Consider the following 19,120-nt stretch of genomic DNA (forward strand, 5'->3'; position numbering starts at 1 on the left):
TCTTCATACAAGAACTCTAACTGCAATTTATGAATACACATAGCTATGATCGGTCAATTTCTTAGTGTGCAGATCAGAGCATACTAGCTATCCATCATTTATGTAAGTCACCTTTTGAAGAAAGGTTTATATTAACAACAGAACTATAAAGCTTTTTTAGTCTGAAATGTAGAGGGTTGAATTTTTAGTTGCCTTTAACTGAACCTTTTGAAAATATTTATGAACAGTTAACCTGTTGGTTTGTGTGAATAAAACAGTAATATAAATATCAATATATATATATATATATATATATATATATATATATATATATATATATATATATATATATATATATATATATATATATATAAATGTTTTGTTTTTTGGCAATTCTAATTTTAATGCAAATAGTACAATTTTTTTAAAAGACATGCTGTGTTTATTTTAAAGTGTTAAAAAAAACATTGATGTAATCAGGTCTTTATGGTGTACTGTGTATGTGTTTTTGTTTTTTTTTCTTCTTCATTTACTCAAGTACATGTTTGGACAATATGGTCTGAAGAATAGGCAGTTATGTGCAAATAATACTGTGTAACACTTTTACCACCCTCGGCTCTCCTCTGGTTCTGCCACAGAGATGAATAGCAATATGTGACCAGTAAGGCCAGAGTTAAGTGTGCACATAAAAACAATACAGTGTGGATCAGGTTTTGCCATTAACAAACATCTAAAAACTATTTGAAAAATATATATAGAAAACATATTCCTCCTGCATTATAACACACCGACCAGCCATAAATACAAAAATAGCTGTCCCACTGAATTTTGTAAACCACTCTTTTGTTTTTAGTATATTCACCCTTTATGAAACAATATAATATAATTTGGTTACTTGCTACTGCTCCTTCCTGGTTAAATGAAATTATCAGGTTGGTCTATTTATTTATTTTTACTTTTAAAGGAAACGGGGGAAAAACTTGAGCAATTCTTAACACTAGTTACAAAAAACACAGTATCAGTTTAGAGCATGACATCCAGAGAAGTTCGTATTCTACATGCATTACATACTACAGCATTACTCAGGATTAAAAAAGTAATTATTTTAAATAGCATTAAACTTATAAATGGAAATTTATTTACTAGAATGGATTTAGGAAAACAGAGTGTGACAGTTTTTAGCACTACTATCACATGGGTTGAGCAATCTGGTATCCAAAAAAAAAAATGCATGTGTATTGATTTCTTTTTGAATACTCTACTTTTCTGCTCACATCCGAAGACCTGCATTTTAGGTTAATTTCTAATTCTAAACTGGCCTTGTCTAAGTGTGGTTGGCTGTTTGCATGACTGATGTCCCATCAAGGAATGGTTCCTTCCTCATGTTAGAGGTTGCTGGTCCTCTACTTGCCTTGGCCCCTTACTCCCCCGAGTTGGATTAAGTGAGTTTGACAATGTTACATTAGGTTAAGATTTAATTAAACTGAATTACATTGAAATTGAGGTCAGTTTATTGGTTATGAACATTAAGATAATTCTGATTTATTTTTTCTATTTAATCTATTACTAACAGTTGTCACTATGACATGATATGGTCTTGTCAGTATAGACGCATTAATTATAGTATATTTAGTATCTACGAATAATACCGTGATGGACTGGTGGCCAGAGTATGCCCCATGAAGATGAACTGAATTATGCAGGTTAAAAAATATGCCAGTAACAATGAAATAAATTAATAACTATTAGTTGAAGGTGAGGTTCAATTAGTGACTGGAAATTGGCATACAATTTAAAAAAAAAAAAAAAAAGTTGCATCTCCAGGGTTTGCATCAGGCTAGTGTTTTGATCTCCTGGTGTTTTGCTGTTAATTTGTGTCCTGTCTTATTGCAAGATAACTTTATAAAGGTTTTTATATGAATTAGATATATAATAAATATGTATTTGTGAGGCAGCATAAAAAAGTTAAAACCAAGCAGATTTTTCAAATTTAGAAATGAGATAATTATATATAGTATTGCTGCAAACCGCAAATGTGCCTAATGGTCATTATTTTATTTTAACCAGGTTTGTCATGTGTTTCCGAAATTCCCTTCTTGTGGTCTCTGTTTTTCAGAATGAAATATTTCCTTAATATATTTTCCATTCAGTGACAGAAAGACTGTCTGTGCCCCATGCACATCTCAGTTTAGCAGCCACTTTTGAGTCTGCTGCACAACTATCCCAATTTGTCATGTCCCCTTCTAGTAAGTAGCAGGATTTCACAAACACAGCTCTCTTGAAGATATCTTAAATTTACAGCAACTATCCAAACATCTTACACACACCTCATACACAAAAACTGAAATTGTGTTTACCACCTGTTTCCTTCTCATCACAACACTATCTTTTATATGAACTCAGTTACAGAATTATGTAGTTCCTCAGTCCCTTCTTTACACATGCTTAATGGTCATCCACCTTTTTCAAGCCTCCTGCCAGGCAACCGTAACCTCACAACTTTCATTTGTCAGAAGCTTCTATTTTAATCACCATTTATGTTTCATTTATACATCAGTGTCACTGCAGATACTTAGCAAGTATATACACCTGAATTTTTCAGGCATTGTGTAAACCATTCTGAGATCTGCAAATGTATAATATGGCTGCTTTGCCAGTGTTTGATGTACAATGAAAAGAATATCTGTAGAACATGATTACTATACCAATAAGTTCAAAAGAAGCATTTTGCTGCAGTTTGATGACCAGTAATGCATAGTACAACTAATAAAATCAGTGCTTTATAACAGCATTTTCAACAATGCAAATTAGTAAAACTGACATTTTCATTCAATAAAGTAGTCAGTTTAAAATGGAGTTTAGGACTGATATGATGATATGAAGGGATAGTATTTGGGTGTATTTGTTAATAGTACCTATGTCACAAATGCATTTTTACACATTGCTTTGTACTTTTTTGGATATGTGGTTTACAATTTTATTTAATCATTGTCTTTAGGTATTGCAGTGTGCATTGGGTTGGCCAGTACATTTGCAAGTGCAAATTCAACTATCAAGTATCAGGTCTCTTTGAGGGTAAGGATGCATTTTAAACTGTATTAGTGTAATTAACTTTATATAAGGTGTGGCCAGTGTGTGTGTGTGCTTAGAGGTGTTCTTTAGCCTCCCCCAAATCCAGAATAAACAGCAAGGAGACCAAACCTACATAAAAACGGTGGTTTTATGATTGACGTAATAATTCAGGGAGGAGGATAGATACCAAAGTTTTGAATAAACAGGGTTACAAATATAGTTGCTCCAATGAACCAGTCTAATGCAGGGTCCTTCATCTCTATCTGTAGGGATTCCTAGTGCTTTTGCTCACAATTTAAATTTCCTGTACCACTCCAATACTTGTATGTCTATTGTCTGGCTTCTAATCTTCCAGTAAGCTTTTGTCTTTATTCACCTCCTGATTAAAAATTCAAAAAAGTTATGTCCAGAAGTGGGGTTTTAACTCCCATTTAGAAACTGCTTCCAGGGTTAGGATCAGCCTCTGGAACCCCTGGGACCATTCTCCTAGTGTTCTGTTTCTAGCAGCAAGGTGGACCCTAAAGTCTTGAATCCCCAACTTTCAGTTAGAGGACCAGGCAATCCCCAAATCAGGTGCCAATTCCAGTAAGTAGGAGGAGGCTATGAATCACAAGCATGGCACTCGGCTGGCACTTTTTAGACTGAGTAGATGTTAGAACGTTAGAACACTCTAGACGAGAACAGGCCATTCAGCCCAACAAAGCTTGCCAGTCCAACGCACAATTTAAGTGATATTCTGTATGGGGCTTAGCATTCCCTGGTGGTGATAGCTCAGTTCCATTGGCATGACTGCATGTCTTCACAATGGTATTGGTCTCTCTCTCTTTCTCTCTCTGCTGCTTCTTACATGACATTAAACTGCTCAGCCCCATTCTGAAATTTGGATCCTGTTTAATTTTCTGGATGATCTGCATTCTGTTAAGTTTTGTATTTTTACTAACTTTATTTTAAAAAAAAAAAAAAAAGTTTGTGTTGCGATCTGAATAACATTCTATGTTGATTGGTGACTCAATATTGACTTGTTTTGGCTGAAGTTTTCAAATTGACTGAAGATTATGCATCAATCACATTTTGTCTGTTACTAGTAAATATTTCAAGGCATTACTTTATCTTGTCTAAACGTTTCTATCCATTAGTACACAAATACTGTTCTCCATATTTTGTTTCTTTCAGTTTAATCTAAAGGATTCACCCTGCATAAATCTAAGTGATGCTATAGCACTTTGACTGAGTGCAGGCTATTGGCAAGACATGCCTATTATAGCTATGTCATTTAGTAGGAATGATTGTCATGGAGTAGTGTCCTGATCTGATGTGTAACTTTTTCATGTAAAATTCCTTTACTCTTTGATTTATCTTAATCATGCATACCACATATTTTACAGAGACTTATTCTAATAACTTAAATTATTTTCATTATTTTCTCAGGAAAAGAGGTCAGTTTTGGTCACATTCTGGATTATAATTTTCCTGACAGGTAACACCCTGTATCTGTACCACACATTTCACACTGATGAGCTTTATAACAGGTAAACAGCAACCTATATGTTATTCTGTTTTATTTGTATTTCATACATTCCAAATCTCATTTCATTAGTGTGACATAAGAAATTCAAAAATAATTCTCTCCCTTAATGGTGGTTCTTGGTTGATCTTGTGAAACTGAAATATTTATTCAATTTTGCAACCAATGATTTATTAACAAATGGGTTGAAAATGAAATCAACTTTTTTGATCACATTGCACATTTTTACAGTAGAGACATTAATATATACTCATTGATTTTTTTTTTGTTGAATTATGGCAGGAATTGCATATTCATTTGTGCTACTTAGTACAAGTTCAAAAACAAGAAATCTCTTACTCTCTTATGCTTTTTTTTGGCACGAAAGTTTTAGATTCGTCAAAAATTTACATATATTTGGTTTTTGGCAGAGCATGTCGTTTTAGTGGTCCCCTGATACCAAAAACACGATATCTCGATGATGAGTGTGTGTATGTATGTATGTGTCACAGTTTCTTAGGGACGGTCTAGAGCTAAAATGGCTCGACAGAAAAATGCCAATCTTGAAACTTAAGCCTGTTATGAGATGATGATGTGATTAGTTTTTGATCCAAATTGTGCAAGAGGAATCCTAAAATACCATAATTCTGCTATTAACTGTGAATTCTTCTCATTAATTGCTATTTTAATGACCTATTTTATGATCGGAAAGATCAACATCAGACCAGTAAATCCATCCATCATCTAACCCACAATAGCCTAACTACAGGGCTGGAGCCAACCTCAGCCAACACAGGGCGCAAGGCAGGAAACAAACCCCACTGGGCGCGCACACACCCACACACCAAGCACACACTAGGGACAATTTAGAATCGCCAGTGCACCTAACCTGCATGTCTTTGGACTGTGGGAGGAAACCGGAGCACCCGGAGGAAACCCACACAGACACAGGGAGAACATGCAAACATCACGCAGGGAGGGCCCAGGAAGTGAACCCGGGTCTCCTAACTGCGAGGCAGCAGCGCTACCCACTGCAACACCGTGCTGCCCAGACCAGTAAATAATTACTGAAATGTTATAGACTAGTTTAGGTTAGGTACATTGGCGATCCTAAATTGTCCCTAGTGTGTGCTTGGTGTGTGAGTGTGTGTGTGTGACCCCTGCGGTGGGCTGGCACCCTGCCCGGGATTTATACCTGCCTGGTGCCCTGTGCTGGCTGGTATTGGCTCCAGCAGACCCTGTGACTCTATGTTAGGATATAGCATATTGGAAAAGTACTGACTGACTTAATTCCAAGGGTGCAAAGCCTACTGATGCTAATGTCTGATTTATTTATTTATTTATTTTTCCTTTCTGAAGCTACAGTATAAATCTTACATTAGAACAAGAAAAGGTGTAACATGGCAGGGTGTGCACACCAGGGTACGCAGACAAAAGGTTGTTGTACCAGCCAGGTCACCCCTTTTAATTAGAACAGGATAGTAGGCTTTAGTGCCCATAAGTAAGAAAACAAAGTGGGCTTAGGCAGCCTTCACACAAATACAAAGTAAAAGAAAAGTTGGAGCTCTATTTCTCAAATGCTATGTTAATATGTGATGCTGCCTTCTGGGGACGTCTCTGTTTTATAGTCTGAGAGATGTGAGGAGGATGGGTGTCCTTAGTGAGTGGCTTCCCGATGCTATGGGACAAGGAGAATATACTATTAGTATCCATGTCCTCTCTTATCCTGGGATGAAACTGCTTACCTCTTCAGAACCAGGAAGGTGGTCTCCAGGTGCAAAGAAATGACAAGTAAGCCCATATTAAAAGACAGCAAAAGTCTATTTAAGGAGCACGAGTGACAAATTTTTGACTTTGCTAAAGTGTTGAAATCAAATGTCCCAAATTTTATCCTATAGTTTTTTTTCAACTGATAGGCAATTTCCATCTAAACTCGGAGCAGATTAAATTTCAATCACTTCCAGGTATTTGCTTTTGGCAACTCCATTAAATTCTATCAAAATTGTTTTTTTTCCATCCTCCAAATTAAAGACATGAAATGAATGCATAATATACACTAACTTAGTCTTAAAGAAAACTAGGATTGCAATTCTGCAGAATTTTTTTGTTTTTGTGTCTGTCAACCATTATAAAATCTAACTACCATGTATATTTCAAAGAGGATGATAAATATTATATGCGGTTTGTGTTCTGTTTGTTTTAGCTGCCTAATGTGTGAAGAAGTGCGACTTTATGTATTGAAATGCCTTCTGATTACATAATTTCTTCCCGTTCTGATAAGCAGCATGGTGATTTGGCAGTAGGGACTGCTACCTTTCAGCTATCAGAATATTGATTTGATTCACATCTCTGTCACACTGGTGGAGTGTTCTAGAGAAATTCCTCATTCATCCTGCATACAAAAGATGTCTAATTAATGGTATTTAACTAACATTATGTCTGTCAGAGCGAGCATGTGCAAGTGTTACCTGTAGTATGCTGGCATCACATCCAAGACTGGTTTGTGATTTTTTCCAATTCTTCTGCCTTTAGACTATTGCTTCCTGTGGTCCATTATTGGAAAATGTCAGTTCAGGAAATAAGAGGATATCTGTTGTTGTGTTTGATTGCCCACTATTTCTGGCCAATACAATCTGTGTTTTTAATTTAAATATTTTGTCTGCATTTTTTATTTTACTTTTATTTAGGTTTTCCATTAGTCTTTTCCACTTTTCATGTAAGTATTTTTATTTTGTTTATATATATATTTTTTTTATCAGTTATTTTTACCTCATGCTTTCTAATTATATTTTTGCAAGATCATTATTCATGTTTCCTCATTTGACCTTACTTAGCATTGTTACATACAAGGGAGAAATAACCATAGCTCAGTTCACTCTCAGGTATGCTATTCATTTTGTGTTGTGTATGTATAATGAAATTATATAAAATCCAAACCATTGAAACATTTCAATGTTTGAATGAGATGTTTTGATTGCATTTGATTTTCCTGATAACAACAGATGTTCCAATAGCTGTTTTCTTCTCTTTCTGTTTCTCCTCAGCCTAATCTTTGTCAATCCCAATATTGACAGCCTAGATTTCTTCAACTTGATTTGGGTTGTGGGGATCACAGACTTCGTTCTCAAGTTCTTCACTATCGGCATAAAGTGTATAATTCTGGTCCTTCCAAGGATTTTCCTGGCTTTTAAATCACGGGTAAAGAATTAACCGGTACCTCTGGTGTTTTAGGAATACATTAAGTTAGATAAAGGTTAGAAATAGATTTTTTTTAATATGAGTGTTTCGCTTAGTTATTTAATTGTAAAACATCTTGATCTGATGAAGAATTATGGACATGGTTATTGGTAGTAGAGTGAAAAACATGAAAACAGCAAAATAAATTCTCCTCAGATAGTGTGGTTGACTGCTTGTTAGGTCTTTATTCCTTCCCTTTTATTTCTCTTCTCCAAGTCTGCCCGTTATGTTTTGTCATTGGTCAGAGACTTTGCTGAAGGACGAAGACTGTTTTAATTTTTGTATGCTCAGTGAAGTAGGGGCAGTGATTTTAAACAATTATTGTGCTTGTTCACTAGTGTTTTTTAATGATCAATGTGTCTTTTTGGGGGTTCAAATTTAACATCAAAGTTGCAATTTAACGTCCACTAAGACTCTTTTTAACCCTTTAATATGGTGTCATTTTGCAGGTTTATTTTTATAGTGTTCTTGGTATAAGTCTTTAGCATCATTCTTTCTGTCATGTGGGCTCTGTTTTGGGGCTTGAATAAAGAATAGGGTTTGACATCCTGTTAACGAACTTGAAACAAATCTTGACCTACATCTATCTCTTTACCCTGTCCTTGTTAAAAATGCTGTCTCTGGTACAACAGGAAGTAGTTTCCACAAGGCCGATTTGTTGTGTTGGTCTTTTTAATGGAGAGAGATTGACAGGCATTTAGACTTCTGGTCAGAAACTAAAACAGTATCTCCATTTTTGACATGACCTGCGCCAGTAGTTTCTGCATTTAGATAGAAGCAGATCTAGCAACAAGATCATTAACACCCAAGATAGTCCATTGAATGGGTTCTGCACATTCAGTGAAACGCTGAGTCAGTTGAAGTCTCAGGAATCTAACTGGGTGATGGCCAACTTCACTGTGATTTATGATTTCTGTTCCCATAGGAGTAGTGTTGACTGTAGTTACATTACAGACTGTTTTATTATCCCTGATACACTGTAACAACACCACTTCCATATTCAATTAAGAAACATTTTCTGGAAAGATTAAAGAAAGGCAGATTAAATAAGGGTACAGCCAACACAGCAGACTTTTAACTGAAGTCTGTAAATGAAGTTGAAGTCTTAGTACAATACTAAGTGCCTTTTATGAATATGATAAGAGGACAGACTTTCTCAGAGGAATGGGTAGTTAACCTTTGGTAATATAAATCTAAGATGGCCTGAACCTTGGATATTTTGGTTTTAATTTTTCTTTTCTGCAACATACCCAATATTTTTCTTCTGTTAAGCTGAAGTGACACATGGTGATATTACATGTGGTTTTACCAAGTCCAAAAAAGTATGTTAAACTAACAGTTCCATGTGGGTGAAACAGTCCAGCCACCATATTTATATAAAGTCTTTAGTGTCATGTAGAATTTGAATGGAAGGAATTAATGCAGCCATTTTCCAGACAGACTTGTCAAAGTGTTTTTTTTTTTGGTGTATTACCATCTGTTAAAGGTATCTTCCAATGCTCTTTGACCTTGTTAATTGTGGATATAAAATGGGCATCACTAAATATGTTTATTCAACGTGTACATGGGAAGTCTTCAGAATAAAAGTATTTAACTTTGAAGAAGTTGTTGCAGAAATTCCACATTTCATATTGTGTTTGATTTAAAATTATTGGGCTGGACTAGGGACTGTGGCTCTCCTCAGTAAGTCCAAAAATGAACATCTTTTTGATTTTGAAGTCAACTTTAACTCCTTTCTCCTCTAGGATTTTGTGTGCTTATTTTTGACCACAATGCCCAAGCGTCCAACTATTATTTGTGTATGTGGTCATAGACATTCTTTCTGAAATGGGTAGGCATGAGGAGCTGCTTACACGTCTGTTTGGAATGACTTACCATTTTCTATATTAAGCCATTTTCCAAGTGAATATGAGCATATTCTTTATTGTGTGTATAAATGCAATTGTAAGTTGTCATACTGTAACACCATTTTACACATTGTTCCTTAATGGCATCATTTCAGTGCTCTCTTTCAAAAGTGAAGTGGTAACTCTGCTGCTAATAATATAAGGAGAGTCAAGAAAGAATGGACGGATATCATCTTCCTGTGCCCCTATAGTTATGTACCCATATATAGAGTTACTACATGATACAGACCAACTAATACATTGGAGATGGTGTTCTAATTATTTAAAGCCCAAATTTCTATGGTACTATCACCCAGTGGAAAATAAATTGTAATACGTCTTTGGTCTTCACAGTGGTAGTACAGTAGTGAACTATTGCATCAGGCGTTTTCTCCAAATATGGAGGCCTTTTTTATCCAGCATGCTTTTTTCTTTAGGGTCCAATCCCATCCCCCCGCCCGCCCCTGTGGCTTTGAGGGTTCAAATTGTCTTTCTCTGTCAAATGTCTCCAACTGTGTCCTTGTTTGTAGTTACCATCTAAACTATTATTTCCAGCAAACATTTCTTTGTATTAGCCATTTACTTTTGAACAACCTGCAGAGAGAAAATGGATTATAAACATCACCATCCTATCTTAGACTGCCATTTTCTTGGCTCTTTCTGTGTAGTTGGGCCCTTGTTGAAGCTACTTTACCGCCAGGTTTAACTGATTAATAACAGTTGAGCAATTTGTTGTATTTCTGATGTTTACAGCAAAAGATGTAACCATTTGTTTTAACTCTTCATCTGAAAATCTGTCCCTTGTGGCAATTTGGGGAAAAAGCATTCAGCCAAGGTTGTGATTGACACCATGTTTTGGATTCCCAAGAAAACGTGTCATTTCTCCCACATTGAAAGCTATCTTATGATTATTCTTTGACCTCAAGAAATTCATTAAGAGTATGAGGGCTTTTATTAAATATCACCTTCTTCTTTGTTAATTACTGTCATGTTTTAAATATATAAGCCTCTGCTGCTAATCTTGACCCTTTAGCACTGTAATTAATCTCTTATAAATGATATTGTTTTACATAGGATGATTGCAACCTACCATTTAGTACCATAATAATTTTAAGTGGTCTATTTCGGTGGGGTTGTTCAGGCATTTAAATATAAGTAATTAATCTTAAAAAAATAAATAAATAAAGGATAGATCTTAAAATTGGCTCTCATGCATACTCTTACTGATGAGAACATTGGTCGAACTGTTAGAGCAGATGCCTGTGAGTTTTGGGGATTTGATTTCAATTTTCGCTCTGTCACTGTCTATGGATCTCTTGTTGTCCTTGTTCCCAAAGACCTGCAAGTTGGGTTAGCTGGATACTACACTAACCACAGGATTATTAGGAACACCATACTAATACGGTGTTTGACCCCCTTTCGCCTTCAGAACTGCCTTAATTCTACGTGGCATTGATTTAACAAGGTGCTGAAAGCATTTTTTTAGAAATGTTGGTCCATATTGATAGGATAGCATCTTGCAGTTAATGGAGATTTGTGGGAAGCACAACCAGGGCACGAAGCTCCCGTTCCACCACATCCTAAAGATGCTCTATTGGGTTGAGGTCTGGTGACTGTGGGGGCCATTTTAGTACAGTGAACTCATTGTCATGTTCAAAAAACCAATTTGAAATGATTCGAGCTTTGTGACATGGTGCATTATCCTGCTGGAAGTAGCCATCAGAGGATGGGTACATGGTGGTCATGAAGGGATGGACATGGTCAGAAACAATGCTCAGGTAGCCCGTGGCATTTAAACAATGCCCAATTGGCACTACGGGGCCTAAAGTGTGCCAAGAAAACATCCCCCACACCATTACACCACCACCACCAGCCTGCACAGTGGTAACAAGGCATGATGGATCCATGTTCTCATTCTGTTTACGCCAAATTCTGACTCTACCATTTGAATGTCTCAACAGAAATCGACACTTATCAGACCAGGCAACATTTTTCCAGTCTTCAACTGTCCAATTTTGGTGAGCTCGTGCAAATTGTAGCCTCTTTTTCCTATTTGTAGTGGAGATGAGTGGTACCCGGTGGGGTCTTCTGCTGTTGTAGCCCATCCGCCTCAAGGTTGTGCGTGTTGTGGCTTCACAAATGCTTTGCTGCATACCTCGGTTGTAACGAGTGGTTATTTCAGTCAAAGTTGCTCTTCTATCAGCTTGAGTCAGTCGGCCATTCTCCTCTGATCTCTAGCATCAACAAGGCATTTTCGCCCACAGGACTGCCGCATACTGGATGTTTTTCCCTTTTCACACCATTCTTTGTAAACCCTAGAAATGGTTGTGTGTGAAAATCCCAGTAACTGAGCAGATTGTGAAATACTCAGACCGGCTCGTCTGGCACCAACAACCATGCCACGCTCAAAATTGCTTAAATCACCTTTCTTTCCCATTCTGACATTCAGTTTGGATTTCAGGAGATTGTCTTTACCAGGACCACACCCCTAAATGCATTGAAGCAACTGCCATGTGATTGGTTGATTAGATAATTGCATTAATGAGAAATTGAACAGGTGTTCCCAATAATCCTTTAGGTGAGTGTATAATAAGGCTTGATATGAGGGAATAATAATATAGATGTAAGAAAATTGCCTAGGGTTGTACTGTCTGCTGCAGTCAGAATAGGGTTATCCTTCTACAAAAAAAAAAATAGAGTTTAATAAAAAGGGAGGATAAATGCACAAATACTGATATTTAAAATGACAGTTTAATTTTTCCATTTTAAGAGAATTGTAGAAATAATTGATTTAATATCTTACTATAGGAAAAAGAAACTGAGGGAAGACACAAAATGGCATATGCATTTTGTCCCCCCAACGCTGAGCATTTTCATTATATTTATTAGAATATTTTGATGCAGTATCCTTTTCTCTAGTTTTCTGTTTGTTGGCTTTGCTCTTTTTTTCAGACTTGGCCTCTATTGCTGTTATTTGCATTCAAATGTTTTATGTCGCTAATTGTTTTAAGTTTTATAATTCTCTTTAGTCAGTCAGAGATTAAGTTGTATTGCATTTTTTTTTTCTTTCCTAAATGTGGCTTATCCGTCTTCTTGATCCATATGGCAGTCTGTAATTAAAAGTATAGTAATGTCACTGAGTGCATTTTAATTTAAAAAGCTTTGTTTATACCCTCATGCAAAGATGAATATGGAATGGAAATTTTATTTGTTTTCCTCTGTTGGATTGGGGGTGAAAAACACCAATACTGTCATCATGCAAAATCAATTCAAATCCTCATCCATCCCTAATGATAAGGTAACAGGTCTTCCTTCCCAACAGTTAATGGTTTTGAAAGACTTCCAAGACTCCACACAGAGTATTACTGCTCATAAACGTGCAGTTTGATTAAGAACTGTCCGGTAGAATGAAAGTTTTTACACTTTCTCTCTTGGGGAAACTTCGCTGTATGATTTCAGGGACTCTGAAACAGACTCTAATTTAGAAATTTACCACTAAAGTTACAGAGTGACCTCACAAAATCTGTCTCTTGGATCACATCCAGCGTTAGTTTTCATGATGACTGATGTAGTCAGAGTGTCTCCTTCAAGAGACAAAAGAAAGATAAATGGCCACCTTTTCAAAGGGTGCACTTCTGCCTTCCAGTCAGCAAAGCTCAAGGGAAGGTGATTAATCCTTGTCAAAAAGCATACACTGATCTATTTGGTTGTGTCAATAAATGGCACCATTCACCTGCATTAGCAGATTAATTGTGTCTGGTGTTTCCAAACAAAGTAATGCAAAGAAGAACATCGGTTAGAATCTGAAGCGCAGGTTGTGTTGCTTGTTTCACACTACTTTCAAATTTATAATATTGGGCCTTCTACAACGGCAAATATTTCTGCACATGAGAAACTGGCAGTGCTGATAACCCCACAGTGCTCAAACTCTTTCTCAGTGATTATACAAATACTGTAAACAAGTAAAAGTGAATGGTTAATGTACAGATCATTAATGAAAGGTAGCTTCATTATTCTCCATATCAGCTTTATTAGTTATTACATTTAATTTCCCTACATTTTAAAAAATTTTTTATATGTAATTTTTCTGTTTTTAAATCTAAACATTTAGCTCAGTATCGAACAATTTTGGATTTCTAGGAAACATTAGGTGCATACCTTTTTCATTTGCACATTAACTTTGATGTGATGATGGCTTGTTGTGTCTTTATTACGGTGATGTGTTTTGTTCCTTTTAGGGAAAGTTTTACTTGGTGATTGAAGAACTGAGTCAGCTTTTTCGTTCCCTTGTCCCCATCCAGCTGTGGTATAAGTACATTATGGGGGATTATTCAGCCAATAGTTATCTGCTCAGTGGTGTACTCATAATTCTTTACAGCCTTTGCAAGGTAAGTTGTGCAAACTGAAGAGTCTTTAAACATAAAGATATAAAAGACTAAGTTTATGAGAGGTGTTTATTTAATACAGAAATAGCATAAATGGTTAGCATCTAATAGGTGTTTTTTTTCTTTTTTTAAATTTAGAGCTTTGATGTTTGTGGACGTATAGGAGCACTTCGAAAGGCTCTTAAAGTTCTTTGCAGCTCACAGGTAACAGACCAACTAAATTAATTTAAAGCACAATTGTGCGCTCTGCTTCTGTTTTTGTATGGCTTATACCGAATGCCTGTCATTTTATACACTGATTTTTGAACTCTTCTTCTTTTATACATTTTGATCCTCATTTTATACTTTAAACTTTAGCTTTTTTTTCCAGCTATTGTTATTGCCTCTAAGGAATTGCATCTAAAAATATTATCATAAAAACAGCAATGGGTTGGGACTGTGGTAAAGCAGTTAGTGCTGCTACCTCGTAGATCCAGCAACCTGAATTCAAATCCTGCACCCATGCATTGACTATGCAGACACTGTGCACATTCTGTGTATCTCAGTTATTTTTTTCTCCAGTGTAAAAGACAGGGGATGCCACTGAGACCCAAAACCCGAGACACCGCACACTACTCAGTCCCAGGTGCAAAATGAAGGTTTTTATTGCTAAAAATAACTTATTTCCAGACCAGTTCCACAACTTTTGAATAAACTATTCCTCATTTTCCTTCTGCCTCCTGACTCTTGCTTACCGGAAGAGGCTGGATGGCTTGCTTTTATGTTAGACCTGGGAGTACTTCTGGTACTGGGGCATATCCCGACGGAGACACTTTCAGGTCAGATGGAAGTCTTCTGAAGCAGGGAGTCATTTTCCCTGTAGCACTCTCTGGTGTCGCCCAAGGACCATGATAGGGTTGTCCCTCGGGACTACAACTCCCATAAATCCTTGTGGGTTTCCTGACTGGACCCATGCCAGCAGAGCACTGCCATCTGTCATACTGGGGGAAGGAACTGCCCTCGATGCACCAATTCCCTCTCTTCATCATTAAGTTATCCCTTTGTATCCCTTTGTTGCTTTAATGACATTCTGGCTGGGTTATGCATCCTTCCATTACAGTGTCTTTGCTGGGAAAGTGTCCAGCACAATACTCACACCAGGTACTAATTTTAACATTCCACCCACATTCTTAAACATGTGTTAGGTTTATTGGTGATTCTAAAATGTCATGTGTGAGTGAGTCTGTGAGTGGACCTTGCAATAGACTGGAGCCCAAACCCAGGATGGTTCTTGATTTGCACCCAATGCTGCAGGGATAACCTCAATCCCCCATGACTCTGAACTTGATGAAGTGGGTTTAAGAATGTTACATTATATTACTTAACAATACTTAAACTGTTGTCAAATACAAATTAACACCACTACTTTCTCGAGTATAGATAGATAGATAGACAGAAGGAAGCTATTTAAATAGATAAATACAGAAATAGGTAGACAGATAAATAAATATACACACACACTTTGGTCTGTATGTGTAATTCATAATATTTGAACACTTTGCTAAGCAGCCGAGTCAAAATCAGCATATAGTCCTGCCATGCTCATTTTGCTGCTAACATTAACACCAGTATCACTGCAAGTAATAATTTGGAATACATAGTAAATGAATGATAAGCAACATGAACAATATGTGAACGCATAAACTTTATTAAATAGAGTAAGTTCTATAAAATATCTTTATTACACAGTAGTGCAGTACCGTCATCCAAGTTAAAAACAGTAAAAATATTCTCTGTGATTTGCGTTTTTGATAGTGATCATTTATGGTTTTGCTTCTTCTACATTTTCCATTTTTCTGACAGACATTTGGTGTCCGCGCCAGCAGTCAGCAGTGCATGGAGGCTGGAGGTGTGTGTGCCATTTGCCATTTGGACTTTTCTGACCCTGTAATCCTGTTATGCCAGGTAAGGTTTCCCTTGTGCTATTCTTGTATTTTTTTCAGCAAGCACTTCATGCTTATGGTAATGTTCCTTTCTAAACAACAAAATAAGTCTTCAAGACAAAATAGAGCTTAGCAGCTGTTTGCCTCCACTTCTTCAACAGGTCCCCATCTTACTTTAAATTCCTCTCTCACAATTTGATAATGTTGTGCCTCATTGGTGTAAGAGGAGAATTGCTTTATAAATTCTGATATTCCCTTAAAATGCAGGTGCCATACCATGGCCTTTCTATAATGAATCTTGCATGTGTTTTCTAAAAATACACATACGGTTGGTTTCAAGTATTATTTAACCTGTATCTATTATTTGAGCAAATACATTGTAAATTTGGATCATATCATCCTTGTAAAGTGTGCATCCAAAACTCCCATCTTATTCTGGTATATCTTGATACAACAGAAATCACCATACTGTATTTTAGAATTGTGTTTTTAGTCCTTTTGTGTTAATGAATGTTAAATTCTCCAATTCCTGAGCAGAATAAGAAGCAGCACAGCAACTGCTGGAACATCTGGAACACCTAGGGCTTTGCTGATAATTAGTTTCTTAGTATACTTAAGTGTCAGATCAGGCACATAATTACTTCTTGTAATTTGGCTTTTTTTTTTTTTGATCAGAAGATAAATTGATACCATGACTTATGTAGTGAAGACATTCAAATGCTAGCTAATAACTAAAACTTCCATAAAATCAGTCAAAAATCGTTGGGCTTTTGCAAACCAAATATTGCAACTGATAGTGTTGAAATCCAAATAACTTCTATAACAGTCTTGCCAGTATTGTTTACTTATTTATATCTGCTACATATGCAAGGAGACTGATGGCTTATCCTGGGTTCTTTTTTTCTTTGAGTCAAGTGCTGTTGGGATAGTCCCAGACTTTCTACTCAAACAATCTAATTGGAATTTAAAACCCATGACTGGATGTATTATAACTTTGTGTAAAATATTACTAAGCTATATTTTTGTAAACCTTTTAGAAATGCACATGGAAGTATTCAGACTGCTGTTCTCAAAGTAATCCTATTTTTCTGTCAGCGTGTTTCATTTCACTGGAAAAAATTATTATATTTTTGGCTGGATCCATTGAAAAATATATACTGCACTTTATAGCCATTTTTGCCTTGTATATATGGTATGGTGCATTTTGGATTTCTTGCCCTCTCATATTCATTATTTTGAAACTTTTGCATTTAAGAAGTAATTTCAGTAGATAGAGTAAAGTAAATGTACATTATGGATTGTCGTATTTAACCTTTTATAGGACCTTAGGAACATGTATACCAAAGTTGATTCCTGGTGTTATGCTAATGCTTCAACTCCCTGCAATCATTTAAAGGAAAATATGTACTGAAAATGGATGGATGAATTAATTACCTGAAAAGGAAGGGGGTAAAGGGGGTTGGTGGGTGAATGGGGAATGGTTTTATTCGAAAGCTACATGCATTCCATCTGGTCAAGTGTTTTCTCCAAAATGTGTAGAAATTGTTTAGTAAATCAAACTGATTCAGAAGATGTGCTGTGGCACAGCCAAAAAAGAGAGAAAACTCATGCATAACAAGGAGGAGTAAAATTATAAATGCTATCTTGAAACAGTATTAGTGTCTTGAACCCCCAAGTATTTATGTACAAAATGGCTAAAACTCTAACTGAAATAAAAAAAGTGCAGGATTTGATGAATACAGAATTTTTGTACAACTTTTGTTGTTGTGCACTTCTGCTTTAAAATTGGTTTGCATTATAACAATAAACACAAATGTTTATCTTTTTCTGTTGACAGCATGTGTTTTGCGAGGAGTGCTTATGCCTGTGGTTTGATCGTGAGAAGACCTGCCCATTTTGTCGCGCAGTAGTCATTGACACACTGCGCTGCTCTAAGGATGGCGCCACCTCTGCTCATTTCCAGATTTATTAGTGCATCGGAGCGCATACTTGTGCAGGATTTCACTGTGTGTTTATCCTGCTAGTGGCAGAAATTGAAACTGCATCTTTTGATTCACTCTGCTGTGCTTCATTTAGATACTTCAGTACAGTACTATTCAGTACATCAATGAGAAAGTAAGGAGGATACAGTAAGTGAAAAACACTAAGATATTTCTAATAAATAAATACCTTATTGCACATTTTTGTATTAGTCAGAAATTATAATTTGTCAAGTTTCATAACTTTTTACATTAACTGCATTTGACATTTTTTAAAAATTATATGAAATTTACTATAACATACAAAGAAAAAAAAAGTTAAAGGTTATTTCCATGCTGAAAAGTAAAGGACAAAGACACAACATTTAGGCTTTATATTGGTTATCAGGTGTGCTGACACACAGCTGTACGCAAACTACATAATATACATGTGTACATATTTATGCACTATAAACAGTGTATTCACAAACTAAAACAAAAAATGTAAAACAAAGCAATATATCAAAAAGGAAAGACAAAAAGAACATGTATAATAGTTCTGTGAAAATGTGTTGGATTTTATGAATCACACATTTTTGATATTGACTTTGATCAGAGATCCATTTAAGAACAAGAAATATATGTGTGCTTGGTAAAGAAAAAAGATGGGCAACTGATTTGTTTTTCCATGTAGGTGTGGTCATTCAGTTGTTTCTTCAGTCCAATTTAGAGCCCACTTTCTGAACAAGTAGAACTGATATGGAGCAACTGTTCTCTAAATCTAAACACACTGGCCATCATTATCGCTGCGACGTTTCCCCCTCAGAATCTATCTGTATTAGTACATCAGTGCCCAATTAAAAGAATAATGGTTTATGATCTCCTTAGAAAAAAAATCATTGAGCCATGATTACAGCTCCTGAGCCTCAACCAAAACACAGACATTAATTAATTAGAGGAAATTTTTTTGACAACAATGTGTCTTGCTATTGACCCAAATACATATCAGGAGCATAAAGTAAAATCATCCAGGAAGCTGCAAAGAAATTCCAGAACAATTTTCAAAGATGTTCAGCCCTGTCATGGCTAAAGAATGTGTTCGTGACTCCAGCTTGTGAGAAACACTGTGAATATCGGAATCATAGAATAAAAGAAAACCAGGCTGTTGCTCACCAAG

At 36.0% G+C, this 19,120-nt stretch overlaps 1 protein-coding gene across 1 annotated transcript in view; it reads left to right on the forward strand.

Annotated features, from left to right (window-relative positions):
• rnft2 (ring finger protein, transmembrane 2) overlaps window positions 1–18,168 on the forward strand; it is a 31,506-nt gene extending 13,338 nt beyond the window's left edge. Inside the window, exons 6-12 of the mRNA XM_039770740.1 lie at window positions 2,978–3,054; window positions 4,480–4,580; window positions 7,600–7,753; window positions 13,917–14,066; window positions 14,202–14,267; window positions 15,906–16,007; window positions 17,823–18,168. Of these exons, the coding sequence (XP_039626674.1) occupies window positions 2,978–3,054; window positions 4,480–4,580; window positions 7,600–7,753; window positions 13,917–14,066; window positions 14,202–14,267; window positions 15,906–16,007; window positions 17,823–17,957 (785 nt within the window). The 3' untranslated portion in view covers window positions 17,958–18,168. The remainder of the gene's footprint in view (window positions 1–2,977; window positions 3,055–4,479; window positions 4,581–7,599; window positions 7,754–13,916; window positions 14,067–14,201; window positions 14,268–15,905; window positions 16,008–17,822) is intronic.
• Window positions 18,169–19,120: the final 952 nt, after the last annotated feature.

Source organism: Polypterus senegalus, chromosome 12, assembly GCF_016835505.1.
Source record: "Polypterus senegalus isolate Bchr_013 chromosome 12, ASM1683550v1, whole genome shotgun sequence".
NCBI classification, from domain to species: Eukaryota; Metazoa; Chordata; class Cladistia; order Polypteriformes; family Polypteridae; genus Polypterus; species Polypterus senegalus.